This window comes from Polypterus senegalus, chromosome 6, assembly GCF_016835505.1.
Source record: "Polypterus senegalus isolate Bchr_013 chromosome 6, ASM1683550v1, whole genome shotgun sequence".
NCBI lineage: Eukaryota > Metazoa > Chordata > Cladistia > Polypteriformes > Polypteridae > Polypterus > Polypterus senegalus.
This window is the reverse complement of record NC_053159.1, coordinates 129,082,210-129,097,884: the sequence shown is the minus strand read 5'-3', so window position 1 is coordinate 129,097,884 and position 15,675 is coordinate 129,082,210. Positions and strand designations below refer to the sequence as shown.

At 39.0% G+C, this 15,675-nt stretch overlaps 1 protein-coding gene across 1 annotated transcript in view; it reads left to right on the top strand.

Moving 5' to 3' along the window:
• smtnl (smoothelin, like) overlaps positions 1 to 15,669 on the top strand; it is a 77,342-nt gene extending 61,673 nt beyond the window's left edge. The window contains exons 8-9 of the mRNA XM_039757165.1: positions 7,975 to 8,126; positions 12,583 to 15,669. Of these exons, the coding sequence (XP_039613099.1) occupies positions 7,975 to 8,126; positions 12,583 to 12,709 (279 nt within the window). The 3' untranslated portion in view covers positions 12,710 to 15,669. The remainder of the gene's footprint in view (positions 1 to 7,974; positions 8,127 to 12,582) is intronic.
• Positions 15,670 to 15,675: the final 6 nt, after the last annotated feature.

Below are 15,675 nucleotides of genomic sequence, written 5' to 3'. Positions count from 1 at the left end.
CATCCTGCTATATCCTAACTATTGGAATCATACTGAAAACAAATTTATGGCACAGACAAATTAATTTTATGTTATCATTATTTGTTTTTTTTGAGGCTCTGCCTCACCTGCCTCCCCTGACCCCATGTCCCTGCTACAGGCTGATATAGTGTGAAAAAATACAGAAATAGAGTATGCTAGAATATCTGAAAAAAAAGTAATAAAAACCAAAAGAACCAACCTGTGGTAAATTTGGGATATGAAGTCTGCAGAAAAGCCAAGTTCTTGATGCTATGGGCAACTAGCCAATCAACACCTTCTAGGGCATTTAATTGTATTATGAAAAAGATAAATTCCTTGAGATTAAGGTGATGTCCAACAAAATGTACCAGCTGGATGTTAGTCCAACACTGAGATCAGTCTGTGGTTATGCTGTAATCTGCTATCACTTAAGAAACTTGTCCACCAAACCTAATTGGAAACAGGCAAGAAAATGATAAAGATGTCAGTAAGATGGGTTGTTAGAGTGATCCTGATCAGCATTAAGTGTGCACATGCACTGTGATCGCCACCGAGAAGGTCAGCATGCCATGGAGGTGAACTGTATGTGTTTTTTCCTCGATTCTGGGAGCTGGTTGGGACCACTGTCCCAATTAGTTCTCTCAGGCACAAGGAAGCAGAAGGAAGCTACTCCCAGGTTGCAGCCAACTATAGGTGTGCCTGGCCCATTAAGTAAATAGCTGTATATGTGAAGCTTAATGGTTATTCTTTTCCATATACTGTGTCCTGTATTTCCCTGGGACATTTTTTCCCGTAATAAATTTGTTACCAGACTTTTGGCATGTCTGTGGGTCATTCTGAGTATGGAGTCTGCTCTAGAATGCCCCCCACTCATCACATTACTTGTTTATGGACATTTTCAAATATCCTATGGATGCATTACAGTTAGGCCCCATTTTAATATTGTAGGTTTGTGCACAAACCTCTCATTAGATTTAAAGACAACAATGTCACAGATATCTTGTATGCACAGTGGACATAATGGCAGCACTGGTGATTAACTGGCAAATTTTCAGTTTTGAGTAAAATGAATTAATGGAGAAATATCAGCTGATCAAGAGTAAGACAGCTGCAGACTGAATGTAGAAGGAATTTAGTGTGGTTGTGGTATGAAGAATGATATTCAGTGGTTCTCATTTTCATTTTTTTTTTAATTAAAGTGCAATATACAATGTAAAAACAAGCAAGAAAATCATAAAGAGTGTGGGGCAACTCGAAGGCAATTCCTGTATATTGAAAGGCGCAACAAAAAAATGTGTGTTAAATGTAAACTGTTGAGATTTCTTGTTATCCTAACGGAGTCTGTGCAAAGTGGCTACGTTTCCATTTTTGATGGTTTCTGGGAGGAAGAGGCAGGTCCAGGTGGAGAGAATCTGGAAGTGATGTCATGATTGGAGCCACATCAGTCTTCCTTTCTGCAGAGGGGAAAGGAGGAGAGAAATCGTTATTGCTTAGCTCCCTCATGTGTTCCGGGGGAGTAATGCAATTATCCAAACTCTTAAGTTGTCCCCCACACGTGACACAAGAATAAATTAAATTGGTGTATTTTGTTTAGCTGGAGACACTAGGCAGTTGTCAATCTCCATGCTGAATTGACTATCGAGTGCAAATGCTGAAAACACTGGATACTTTTGCTGTCAGGTTAACATATTTCTTCACTGCTCAGTGTTATATGAAATAAGAGGGACTGCACCCTTTGGACTCTGAATCCTAGGGTGCTGATTTTAGTTTTCAAGCATGGAGAACAGAAGATAGGTTTCAGGAGTTGAGAAGAAGGAATGTGGATTACATCGTAGGATGGAAACAGCGGGACAAATCTTAGCTCTTAGATATCTGTGAGGTCGTAGAAATTCATCACATCCTGTAGAGCTGAAGTGCACTTGTAACTTTGTGCTCTAGGGTATCTTCTAAGAGGTACAGGTTTTCAGAAACCCTGTTAGATCCCATTCAATTTTCTTATTTGTGGAAGGAAAGACGTTTCCACATTCATGCCATTATGAGGATCTTTTCAAAGGTTGGCAATGGGCTTTGCCAAGTATGCTGTATGATGGATATAATATTAAAAAGCAGCAATGGGATCCAGATTGGGGATTCAAGGATTTTAAAGTATCATTATCCTCTTTGTCTTACCTGCTGCTGATATACAGTACAGAACGCAGTGATTTAAAATTGTGTGTGATGTTGTCAGAATGTAAACGTGCACCTACAGATCTTAAGATCTGTTCCTCCTTGGTTTAGGTGAATGAGGAAGGGTTGGAGAATTATATGGTGTAGACACCAGGGGGCACTCCAGGTTCCTAAACCCAACACCGACCGATACCAGGCACAATTTTAAAACACATTACATGTTAAACTCTTCAAACCAGCATTTCCCACCACCACACCCACAAGTACAAAAACAAAACAGCACACAATGACTCTTCTTTCTTCCTTTCTCTCTTGGTCACTGATTGTTCCACTCCTTCCAGCAATCTTCATCCATTTTCCACCCTACTCTGCCACTTCTCTGTAGGGGAGTCAGCTCCTTTAATATTGGCCAGCCTGGAAGTGCTTCGGCTCTTCTGCTGACATGGTCTGTAAGCACTTCTGGGTGAGGTGAAACTTCATGCCATAGAAATCCTTAGTGCTTGCAGCCCTCCTTGAAGCACCCATGGCAACCAAAAAGGCTGAGGTAAACAACATTAAGTCCCATGATGCCCCGTGGGAATCCAGGCCACTGCTGCAACCCAGGAGAGCTGCTATTTACTGTTCTGGGGGTGGCATTGCTCTAAAGAAGTGCACTTCTGTTTCTTGGGCATCCTGGCTGGGTTGGGCTGCCATCTGTTCTTAACAGACATATTCATAAGTAAAGATAATGAAAAGGTGGGTCTGACCAATGGACTAGAGCAGTAGTGGTAAAGTAAAGGCTGAGTCCTCAGAACACTTTCCTGATTGATTGTGTCAGTCTACTTCCCACTCCCATCCTGGATGAGGACCTAAAGAACTCAGGCTGAAAACGTGGAGGGTTGCTGTTTCCTCTCCTATGAGGATGTGAAGGACTTGTTAATACAGTAGTTCAATGAGTAAAACTGCTGCTGCTCCTGACCAACACAAGTCATAATTGACATGGTTAATGTACTTTATGAGGATGAACTCGAAGCACCTTCTTCCAGAAATATATTGAGCATGGTCCACTGAATGCAAAAGTAGCATATGGTGCAGTACATGCTGGATAGGTTACATGTTCTGGGAATGCTTGAGAATGTCAGAGGAAGAGAAGGAGAGTGGATGAGAAAGACTAGTCTGCCCATTTTGGCATGTTCCCACCAAACCATTTTACCAAGATAATTACGAGCGTATTATTATGAGCAGAGGAAACAATGAGAAAATGTTTACAGAATAAGAATAAAATGACAAATTAATGGATTAGGGTTAGGGTTAGGGTTAATCAATCTCTGAATGTATCTGTGATCACTTGCCCCATGAGCAGCCTTTTTCAGAAACTGAATATTCGTAATTAGACTAATAGAACTAGTCTAACAAAAGGTACACCCAAGTGGATTTCTTTACACTCACCAGCCTAAGAAAGTTGCAGATCTTCAGTCCGCTCAGACACGTAACTCCACTGGGACACAATTATAAGACCACATGCTGTGCAGTAGGTGACTCTCAACTGTGAGGGGAAGGAAAGAAGAGCTACTGTATTAGATCACACATTAATAACCAATAACAACTGCTCCGGCCTTATAAAGCATTCATCTGTAAAAAAAGAAAGCAAAACATTGTTACTTGACCTGTGAAAAATTTAATAACAAAAAGATTGAGATAAAATATTTCAGGTAAAGAGTATTAAAGACTAAATAACGACTAAACAGCCCTTAAATTTCTAAGAATGTCAGATATGAAGTTTGTTTCAGTTTGTCACAATGCAGTGTGACTTCTGTGTTTGTCATTGGCTCATCTTTAGTTTCTGGTTCAAGTTCTCTGTAATTGCGTTCAGTGGTCTGTCATAAAACTCATCTAACACTTAGAATGTCTGTGTACATTCAAAGGGCAAAGCTGGCGGCACCTGGCTATCACCAAAGCATGAATTTAATTTAGCTTATAATGAACGTCATGAGCACGCCGAGTACTTCATAACAGTGATACATTTTATGTGAAATGCATGTTCTGGTTTCGTTCAGCTATGAGTGCCCTATTAATCAACAGGCTCTAATTGGACAACTTACTGGACACACGCCTTAACTTTCGTGGCGTCAGTTTTTTTGTTAACATTGTCCACACTCTCACAGTCCTTGCAATGTGAGCGCATCTGGAATTCATCTCAAGTCATTAATGAAAACCTGTTAAAATGTGTACAGTCATATAAAGGTAATGCTTCTTTTGACCAAAACTATACATTCTGGATAGCACCATTGTGTGACAAGTAGTATAGCATTCTCATACTCTGTCAGTCCAGTACAGGGTTGTGGGAGCCTTAAATTGATCCTGGCAGCATCAGGCACAAGGCAGGAGTCAACCCTGGATGGGTCACTAGTTCACACTTATACACATACACTGGTAATTTAGATTTACTAATTAACACAGACGGCTCTGGGATGTAGTTACCTGGGGGGAAATCACCTCCAACACCATGGATCTATGAGGCAGCAGTGCTAATCACAGTGCCACCACTCCTCCCGCAAGTACAAAGTATGAATTCAAATCAACAATAAAAAACAAAGTTATCTCTATCCACATTTTAAGCGAGTGCTTGTAAATAGCATTCAAACCACGGCACACGTCAGCATTTAGAACAACCTGCATTTGCTCAACCTGGTACAAACCCGAAGGCCTGCAAACAAGTGTATATAAACCTGCCATCTTGCCAAAAGAAAGGTTTCCAAGTCCTACTCTGGCATGAGTTTGCTTGCTTGTCTGTCTTTTTGACCCCGTCTTGTATAAGATTAGAAAAAATAAAAGGGAAAAATATGATGCAATTCTCTCCCATGTGTTTTCTATTAAATTGGGCTGCAGAGAAGCCTGCAGGAACATCAATGAAAAACTGAGCTGTAATCCAGATAGAAAGAGGGGAAATGATAGGAGACGCAAAAAAAAAAGGCTTGGCTGGAGTCTAAGATCTAGTCAGGCATGGAAACGATGAGCTGGGGAATATTGAGAGTTCCTAGAAATTAAGTCTTGATTATAGAAGACAGGGCAGAGTGCTGGCTCTGAGGCTAGGGATCTGCACTGGCAATCGGAAGGTTTACAAGCCCTGTAAATGCCAGAAGTGACTGTACTTCAGTGGGCCCTTGAGCAAGGCCCTTGACCTGCAATTGTTTGTCCTGGGTATGACGTTAATCCAGCCCTGCAAATAGGCTTTCCAACCTTCAGGGAAAACTTGGGTGTTGGTGGCAGATTTGGCCACCATAAAAAAACTCCCACTATTCCATTCTTTCTGAACTAGTGTGGTGCTGAGGTGTCACCCGTTGCATGGCTGCACTCTGGTCCCAATCTGGGATCCTGAGGTGGTATTTCTTGAGACGTGTGTAGCAACGTGCTGTCTCAGTGTGAGCTCCTAACCTCTCTCTCTATAGAAAACAGAAGGCCATGGCCACCTTTTCCCTGCTAAAGTTGGTTTGGGGAGTATGTGCCAAGCCATCAATTAAGTATGACTTTCATCTCCCACTTTACTAATTAATCGAAGATGTCCATCTACTTTCTGAACCACTTTGCCCTCTACTGGGAAACATGAAACTGGAGCCTATGCTATTAGCATCGGGTGCACAGAAGAAACCAACTGTGGATGGGATGGGGATCAGACAAGATAATCTTAATTCAGGTCATTTAGGGCTAGTTCAAACACTTTATTTGCAGGTCCTATGGAATAAATTTAATTCACTTCCTATCATGCTCATTTTAAATTCAATTTAGCAATTTTTAATTCCATTCAAGAATTTGGTCTTAATTATATTTATACTATACATCCATTTTCTAACGTACTTATCTGGTTTAGGGTAACAAATGGCCACAGCATATCCCAAAAACATTGGGCTCGGGACAGGAGCCAGTTCTGGATGAGGGCAATAATTCATCACAGAACAATCTCATTTATAGTTTAAACTGTCAATTACCCTAAAAGCTTTGGAAACTATGGAAAAAAGTTTTAGAAACTTTGGAAAGCAGACAGCAGGAAAAATGCAAACATACAGCCAGATTGTCTGGGGATGCAAATCTGGGACTATGGAGCTGTAAATTAGCAGTGCTAATCTTTAATTATATTCACTTCAACAAAATGAATGTAAATTTCAGTCAGCTCTCAAGGACTGTGTGCACTTCAGCCAAATCATCCATCTCTCCATTTGTTGAACCCTCCTAATCCACTTTGCTGGAATGTATCCCAGTTTCACTGTGTGTAAGATGGAAACCAACACTGAGGTGGGAATGCCAGTTCACCACAGGGCCCATTGACACATATGCCCACATAAGCTAGTTTATAGTCGTCTCTTAACCAATCACATGATTTTTTAGGCTCCACAGACACATGAAGAACATGATAATTCCACACAGACAGGAAACAGGCAGGGATCTGAACTCAGTTTCCTGGAGTTGTGAGGAAGCTGCGCTACCCGCCCTGTCTTACATACTCAAGTCAAATGGATGTCATTACATTCTGCTTATAATCAATTGTTTACCCCTTCTGTTCCCAAACTTTTTCTGCTCATGGCGCACTTAATGTTTCAAGACTTTTCCACGGGGCCCCAGGTTAAATTATACAGTAATATAGTTCATAGTTCCATAATACATACCTGACAGTTGCAGTGTGCAATTGGTGGCTTGGCGTGATTATTTATTTAAAATTAAACGCAAATTACTACAGATGTTTAGAATAGTTTTTAATCAGTGCACCATAAGGTTAAAAAAAGACCAATTTTCTGAATTAGTTGACTACGATGATGGACCGTTTAAAATTAAATATTTGTTGATGTTTTTGTACATTGTAATTTATTCAATTTAAAGTAATTTAGATTCTTTTTACACTTAAATACACTTCCGCATCCTCACACACCCGCCACTCGTTTGTGGTGCATCCTCTTCATTTTCAGTCCAGGTGTGCTTATTAAAGTTCAGTAAAAACTTATCAATTTTTAGGAGGATAAAAACAGCAACTTTTAAAAACTATTTTGATCACAACACCATATGGAGGGGGTTCAATTTTCAATAAATAAGAACACAGATACAGTGATTACTATATGAGTACAAATAATAGTCAGAAAACACAAATTTCAACCATGTGACTTCTCTTATGCACGTTGATTGGCCCTGACTAGTTCATGCAAGATGAATTGAACAAGTCTATTATATTCACATGATTCTTACGCATTTATGCGTATTACCTGACGTCTGGATGAGTTCATTCAGGTCTATTCTGAAAACGATACGGTTTGGTCTCGTCAGTGGCTAATCATTTATTATGAAGAAACCAATCATAGCAACGGAGAAACATTTGACTTACAAAAAGGGATGGATATTGTTATTATGATGGTGGTATTATTATTTCTATATATTTTAAATTATTTTTAGACATGTTACATTTGCAAAAGATGTCTAATATTGGAATATTTTGTGGCGCACAGTTTGGGAACCGCTGGTTTATTCATCCAAAAGCCTTCTTAACAGTAGCCAAGATTAGTAGGCTGTGGCCTGTACCCCTTAATTTGGACTAGCACACTTGGATATTAAATGATGAATGGATGGCTTTTTTTAAAAAAAATAATGTGTAATTTTGTAATGCAGCATATTTAGAAACGGAAAGGTACAGATTGAAACACACAAATATCAATGGGGTATTTCTTGTCTGAATAAAATATATTCATCTGGATAAGCCATGCAGGATTTTACATGCAAAGTGATATTCATTTTATCTGTTAGTGGTCTCAGCCACCCTTGCTTTTTTCTGCTCTTTCTCTCATCCAGAAAATCGATATTCAGAACTTTTCATCCAGCTGGAATGATGGAATGGCGTTTTGTGCCCTCGTTCACTCCTTTTTCCCTGAAGAATTTGACTACGATGAGCTGGTCCCTGCTAACCGCAAGCAGAACTTTGAATTGGCCTTCACCAAAGCTGAGTAAGTGGTAAAGGGATGTCAACCTGTCAGTGGTGTGGAATAAATTGTTAATAAAATTACAACCCAGGCATTCTCTAACAGGCCAATATTTACACCTTAGGGATGTCTTTTTGATTTGGAGAGCAGTACATTGCCAACAAGTTTTTGTTCCAACTATTTTTTTGAATTATAAGCCAGTTCTTACAGTTAAAAGAACAATCTGTTTAATTAGACAGAGCACTTTAACTCTGTTTGCAGACTCAGAAATGGCCAATAGTGCACCTTTTACTTTATTAATGTCAGAAAGTTTCTTATAATTTTTTCTAACTGTAAAATGAAGGAACAAAATAAAATGTGAAGGTGCAAAGGGAAAGATTATTGCTCAAATCAAGTCTACCTTTTTCCATACAAATTTTCATTAAAGGCAAAAGTCATTCACATGTTATTGTGGTAAAAGAAAAGAGATGTAAGTACAATGCAACAATAGCTGAAAAAAAGGTACAGACATTTTACCGTTAAATCCAAATTAGGGTAAACATTTTCCCCAAAAGGCTAACATTGCTGAGTGTGGCAATATGAGGATTTTTTTTTAATAAATATTTTCTTCATGATATCCTACTCTGGAAACAAATTCAAACATTTCTGTGTACAGAACTGGACTTTACTAGTGTAATTATCAATCCGTCATTGCATTTTATAAGCTGCTTTCCAATTAAAGATTGTAGTGGACTGGAGCCTTTCATACAATGTTTCGAACAAACCTTAGACAGGGCACTGGGCCATCTCAGAGCCCTCTCTGGCACACACTCACTAGGGGCCAGTTTACCCAATGCCCATGTCTAACCAGATGTGGAAGAAAAACCCTTGTGGACAGGGAAACATGCCACTGAGCCTTAGGCACCTACATTTGTCATGTCAATTTGGAGCAATTAAGTGCTGCATTGATAGGAATATAAATAGGTAGGAATAGGGATAGGAATATAAGTAATAATCTGCTCAAGTTTTCAGATGATACCAATGATAGGTGGATTGGCAGATACTTTGGAATCCATTATTATTGTGAATTTCCCCTTGGGATTAATAAAGTGTCTATCTATCTATCTATCTATCTATCTATCTATCTATCTATCTATCTATCTATCTATCTATCTATCTATCTCATTACAGAAGGACTTGGAGAGCATACAGGCTTGGGCAGATGAAATTGAATGTCAGTAAATGTAAAGTATGTTAGGTTTGAATACACAATGGGAGGTCTGAAAATCGAGAGTACATCCTATGAGAAGAATTTAGCAGTCGTAGTGGACTCTACTCTATCAACTGCCAGACAGTGTTCAAAAACCATTAAGAAGACAAACAGAATGTTAGGTTATATAGCGTGATGTGTAGGGTACAAGTCCAAGGATGTTCTGCTCAAGCTTTATAACACACTGGTGAGGCCTCATCTTGAGTACTGTATGCAGTTTTGGTCTCCAGGATACAAAAAGGACATAGCAGTGCTAGAAAAGGTCCAGAGAAGAGCGACTAGGCTGATTCCAGGACTACAGGGGTTGAATTATGAGGAAAGATTAAAAGAACTGAGCCTTTACAGTTTAAGGAAAAGAAGATTAAGAGGTGACATGATTGAAGTGTTTAAAATTATGATGAGAATCAGTACAGTGGATCGAGACTGTTATTTTAAAATGAGTTCATCAGGAACACGGGGAAACTGTTGGAAACTTGTTAGGGGTATATTTCGCATAAAATTTTTTTTACAAAGAGAAGGATAGACACTTGGAATAAGCTACCAAGTAGTGTGGTATACAGTAAAACTTTAGGAACTTTTAAAACTCGACTTGATGTTATTTTAGAAGAAATAAGTGGATAGGCTCTGTTGGGCTGAATGGCCTGTTCTTGTCTAGATTGTTCTAATGTTCTAATATAATCAAACTGTTTATCCATCCTAGAAGCAATAACAACTCATCACAATGAAACAGTCTTCATTTTATATAGAATCTTTGTACACATTTAAAATGTTCCTTACTTCTTAAAATTAACAATTTAGGGAGGGTCTAGTAATTAAAACCTGTAAATACATCATGTCGGCCATAAAGGAACTTAGTCAAAGTCTTTTTTCAGTAAGACAAAGCAACCTCACCAACCTTTGCAAAGCAGACAGATCTTTTCAGATCCTGAAGAAGTTCTTGCTTTCCCTTGACAATTTTGAAAATAACTTTGTAGCATTAAAAAAACTAAAATCTGAAAAAGTAAAACTATCCATAAAAATGATTACTAACTGAAACAAAAGGTTCAAGGAGCAAGCCTTTTAAAATGTACTGATAGCAGTTTCCAAAGATAATGCTGTGTGCTAGGCCAGCCAGGCTAACAGGAAATCTTCTGCAGCTCAGCGAGTGAGGTCGCTTGTGTGTCTCATAGTTTCCATCATCCAATCATTTTCTGATTCCACTTAGCGGAGAACAACAGGCTATTCCTCCTGTTTAATAAGCTTACTAGCTTGGTACTTTTATTCTGACCTCCAACCTGTCAGCAGCCAAACATCAATTTTAAAACAAAATCCTGAGTATATTTAAGCAAATTCGAACCTGAAAAAGCACCAGAAAGGAGCTCCAGAGGCACAAAATTTCAAAATAAGCATTGCATGCCCTGCTCTTGAACTGCTATATGAAAATACTAAATAGTCCATGACACTCATTGTGTATCATCCCACTCATTTTCAAATGGCAAAGAATGGCCACCACTGTTTTATTGTAATAGCTATGACGTTTATCCCCATGATTTCAAGCACAATCTTTCCATTCAGTATGATTGTAAAAAAAAAATGTGCTGCCTAGCAATTTTTTTGATGGCTGCCAGGGATTTCTGCTGCAAGGTGGATAACAGGCTGCATGAAGGCATGAAACCGCAGCCAACACTGGGGCATACAGAAGTTTTGCAGATAGCTTAAATCCCTAGATTTGTGAACATACAAGTACACAAACCACATGTGCTCTCTCTCCCCTCACCTCAAGTGTGCATTCCTTCAGAGCAACATCACAGCCAGGCCGGAGTGCGTCTGCCAGGCTGAGTTAGCTCATGTGCAAAGCACGCAGCAGGGTGCGCAATTAACATGAAACAAAACAAAAAGAGCACTTCACAATAAAAAAAAGGGGACGACAGGGGAAGAAAAAACAAAAAAGGTGATTGGCTACAGTGGAGAGTAATGATCTCAGATGGGAAGACAGCGCCAGCAGGGAGTGGGTCACCACAGGGAGGGGGGCGTTTATTAGCTGAACAGGATGGAGTAAATGGCTGAGTGACAGCACCACCAGTGCCGGTGTCTCCTTGCTTTTGTGCCCATTTTCAAACCTTTACTTTAATGCGTCAAGTGTGGCCACTTTTGTGGTCTCCATATAAAATAAAATCATCTCCTCGCTGCCACTGAGCAATGGGCATAGTAATTTACAAAGATCGGAGTTACATCTTGTATTTTATATATATCTCTCTTACCCTGCGGTGGGCTGGCGCTCTGCCTGGGGTTTGTTTCCTGCCTTGTGTTGGCTGTGATTGGCTCCAGCAGACCCCCCGTGACCCTGTAGTTAGGATATAGCGGGTTGGATAATGGATGGATCTCTATTACCAAGTAAACGGCAGCTATAACTGGCAACCTTCTTTATATTGCCACTGCTATGAGCTGCTATTTAGTTTCAAGGTGCCCAGTGTGGTTTAGAGGTTAAGGCTTTGGACTTCAAACGCTGAGGTTGTGGGTTCAAATCCCACTACTGACACTGAGTGACCATGAGCAAATCACTTGACCTGCCTGAACTCCAACTGGGACACCCAAAGTAAATGTAACCAAATGCATCATAAATGTTGTAAGTCGCTGTGGACAACAGTGTCAGCCAAATAAGTAAATGTACTCTCTATAGGAGTGTTTTAGCGTCTAGACTGCACTTGCATTATTGGAAAAGAGATGCGATTTCAAATGGTCAGAAGACATCGGTATGCTGCACATCTATTTTATAAACCCATTTAATATGTTTTAGGGAAGGAATGTTTTAGGCAGGGACCAATCTGGCACAGGGAACCAGTTCATTGCAGGGCACTCACACCTACACACACTGACACGGGGCCAGTTAAGAATTGCAGATTATCTCACCCTACCCGTCTATGTGATGTAGGCGGAAAATCAGAGTATCCTGAGAAATGCACAGAAAGATATGTGGGGAATGGGCAAACTCCTCACTTTGCCAACAGAAAATCTTTAATTGCTTATTAAATATGTCCACATATAAAATACTCACTATTGTGACTAATATGGCCACTTATTGTCATTTGCTTCAGTGAGGGTACCCCACTTTATAATCAAGAAAAAGGAAATGAAAACAAAAATGCACTCCTGCAATTCATTTCATTGTGTGTTTACAGATTTGTGGAATTCATTGGTGAGATGTTATATTGGACTTCTTTATATTTATTTGATTATAATTAATTGTTACAGGGAGCGTGCCAACTGTGATCGACTGATTGAAGTGGAAGACATGCTTGTGATGGGCCAGAAGCCAGACCCCATGTGCGTGTTCACCTATGTGCAGTCCTTGTACAACCACCTCCGCAAATTTGAGTGAAGCTGGCTTATGTTTGACGGATGAGAGCTGCCTTTCAACTGCAATGAAACCAAAGTGGAAGAAAAAAAAGCAAAACAAACAGGGCAAGAATCAGTACGTTCACGTCTTACTAATGTTGGAGCACTGAGACATATCTGTAAACACAAATCAGAATGCAAGGCCATTGGAGTCACCAGAGGATCTGAAAAGTTTCCAAAGCACAGGAGAGGTTCAGAACTCTCAGAGAAGATCCCACACCCTGCAGGTGTACCACAAAGTCCAGCATGCAGATACAGACCAATAAGTCTCTCATAAAGTGGCATGAAGGGGTCATATGGTTATCTTCAAAAAAATTATGGATTTATCCACCTTGGATAATCCACTCAAGGCAGCTTGAAATAAAAAGTCACCATTTTATTTTTACTTTTTGTTCACAGAGTAGATGAAGTGTTCATGTTACCTGAAACTATGAAAATGCATTTGTCCTTTACATTCTGCCTTGTGAATATAAAAAAATGACTGTAATATATGAATTATGTCTTGGACATTTTTACTTGTTCATCATAGGCAAAAACCTAAATGCTGATCCCTGAGACTACGAGTTGGCGGTAATGCTTTAAAACAGACTTCTCCAAATGGCAACATATATTGACATACTTAGTAAGTGAATTTCTGCAGTAGAATTATATGCACAATCCATTCATAATATTGTGTTTTCACTAAATGTACTATTCATCATTAACATTTTTGGAGGAGGCTTCATGTAATCATTTAACACCTGGAAGCCAGGTGTGCCTATATTATACAAAGTGTTTTTCTAAAATAACCAACAGATAACAGGCTTATGCTTCTGTTTTACTTACAGTATATCCCAAAAATTGCAGCTTACTTGTCACTTATATTTATACAAGGCAATGGGTGACCGTCAGAGTGTAAACACTTCACTGTTAACTGCCAGTAGTTTACTGGATAAGCATAATGTTTCTGGTTTAGTCTCAACTAGGGACTCACTATTTCATCATCCTTTAACCTGCCACTGTGTAAAATTCTTTTGTAAGTTATTAAGCAACTGTACTATCGCATGTAGTATAGTTGGCCTGCTTGATGAGCACTAGCTAGAAAAATATAACACATGAAGCATGACAGCAGTGAAGATGTAAGGAGAAGTAAATGTGAAACAGAGATGTTCCAGTGATGACTCCACCTTCACTTTACATCTCTTCCAGGAGCCATGCTTCATTATAGAGAGATCTAATTGAGGCTTTAGTTCAATCTGTTACATGTGGATGGGCTTTAACAATCAGATCTGCCTAGCAGTGAAGAGAAATCTCACAAATTGCACCCTGAGGGTCCTGTATCTTGTAAAATAAACCTGCAGAGTAGCTTTGCACTTGAACCATTCATCTGGCTATTTACAAGGATAGCCTGTTCATAAATATTCCACCTCTGGAGACAAACTCCCATTACTTCAGAAATATGACAAACCTTCAAAAGGGAAAAAGAGAATGTTAGATAACATTTGTATTACTGGGAAAAGCGAACAGTTAAATGAATGTCATAAAACAAAGAGACAGTTAAGTAAATCAGGTCAGCAGAGCAAAAGCGTTCAACAAATAATTATCAGTGGTTCTCAACTTTCGGTCCTCGGGGTCCCCTGTGGCTGCAGATGTTTGTCCATACCCAATTCTTCTCTTAATTCAACTCCTACCTCAATTAAGCAAACCATTATTACCCAGTTCATACGTTTTTTATAACCATCTGGAAATTACAAGCTGGTTATGCTATATGTTTGGTGAATGAAGTAGGACTTTATATATGTTATATGGCTAAGAATTCTTTTTCTTTTTATATATATGTTTAATGTTCTGGTTATTTAGACAATTAATTTACTAATAAGAACACAAGTAAGTAACATTGATGTTTTCTCAATCACATGCTGATGTCTGCTCTGCTCAACATTAATTGTCTGTATTCAGATACAATTAAGAAAGAAAACTAATCAGAAAATGTGAATAGAGAAAAAAAGTAGACATTTAAAGATCCAGAAAAAATACAAATAGGTCTTAATTTCCTTTAACTGTAAATCGAACAATACTACACTTTTCTAAATGCAAAATATAAAGAAAAAATGGGTGAGCAACTGTAAATAAATAATGAGATCAGTTAATGCTAACTGACTGAGAAACTGGTTGGAGCAAATCCTGCAGCCACAAGGAGCTCAGGGAACTGAACACTGAGAACTGGCTTTGGATTTCCCAAGGCACGGAATTTTGGGAAAATTATTCTTCCATACAATAAATAATATATTTCTGTATGGACCCTAATTTGTTAACTCCAATCTTTTATGCCAAAATCAACTTTACATTTATATAACTTATAGTGTAGTGCTATGTATTACTTTTTGTCATCAAAGGGTGAAAAATGACACAGCCTTATTCTAACCCCTGCTTTCACTAAGTGGATGGCCAAAAGATAAAACAATACAAACCATACATCCTAAACTGGGAAACAAGCATTGGGTACATAACTCTCACAATTGTTCCATTAACAGTTGAAAAGCTGGTCAAATCAGTCATGTAATGTTTTTAAAAGAGTGGTGACATTTAAAAGCAGCTGCAAAACTTTTTGAGGCTAAGGCTCAAGAGAAAGACTTAAAAGGTAATGAGCACAAAATTGAAGTCAGTCTGTCCATTGAATTGGTGCCTTCTGAGAAAGTAGGACAAATGAACTTGGAAAGAACAGCTGGCAGACTGAGATGTGGGGGTGGGCATTGAAGCAGTTCTCACAAGTTTAGGAACAAAGTGTTCTCATGTGAAATGTAGAAATCTCACATGCACTTCGAGGTGGCTCAAGGGCACCCTCTGCTGTTCTTAATAGCAACAGAGTCTGCCATGAAAGCCTTTCTGACTGACACAAGATTATGACTATTTATAAAAGGAAACTATTAATTTATTTGAGAAATAAAAAGAAGAATAACCCTTGATTTT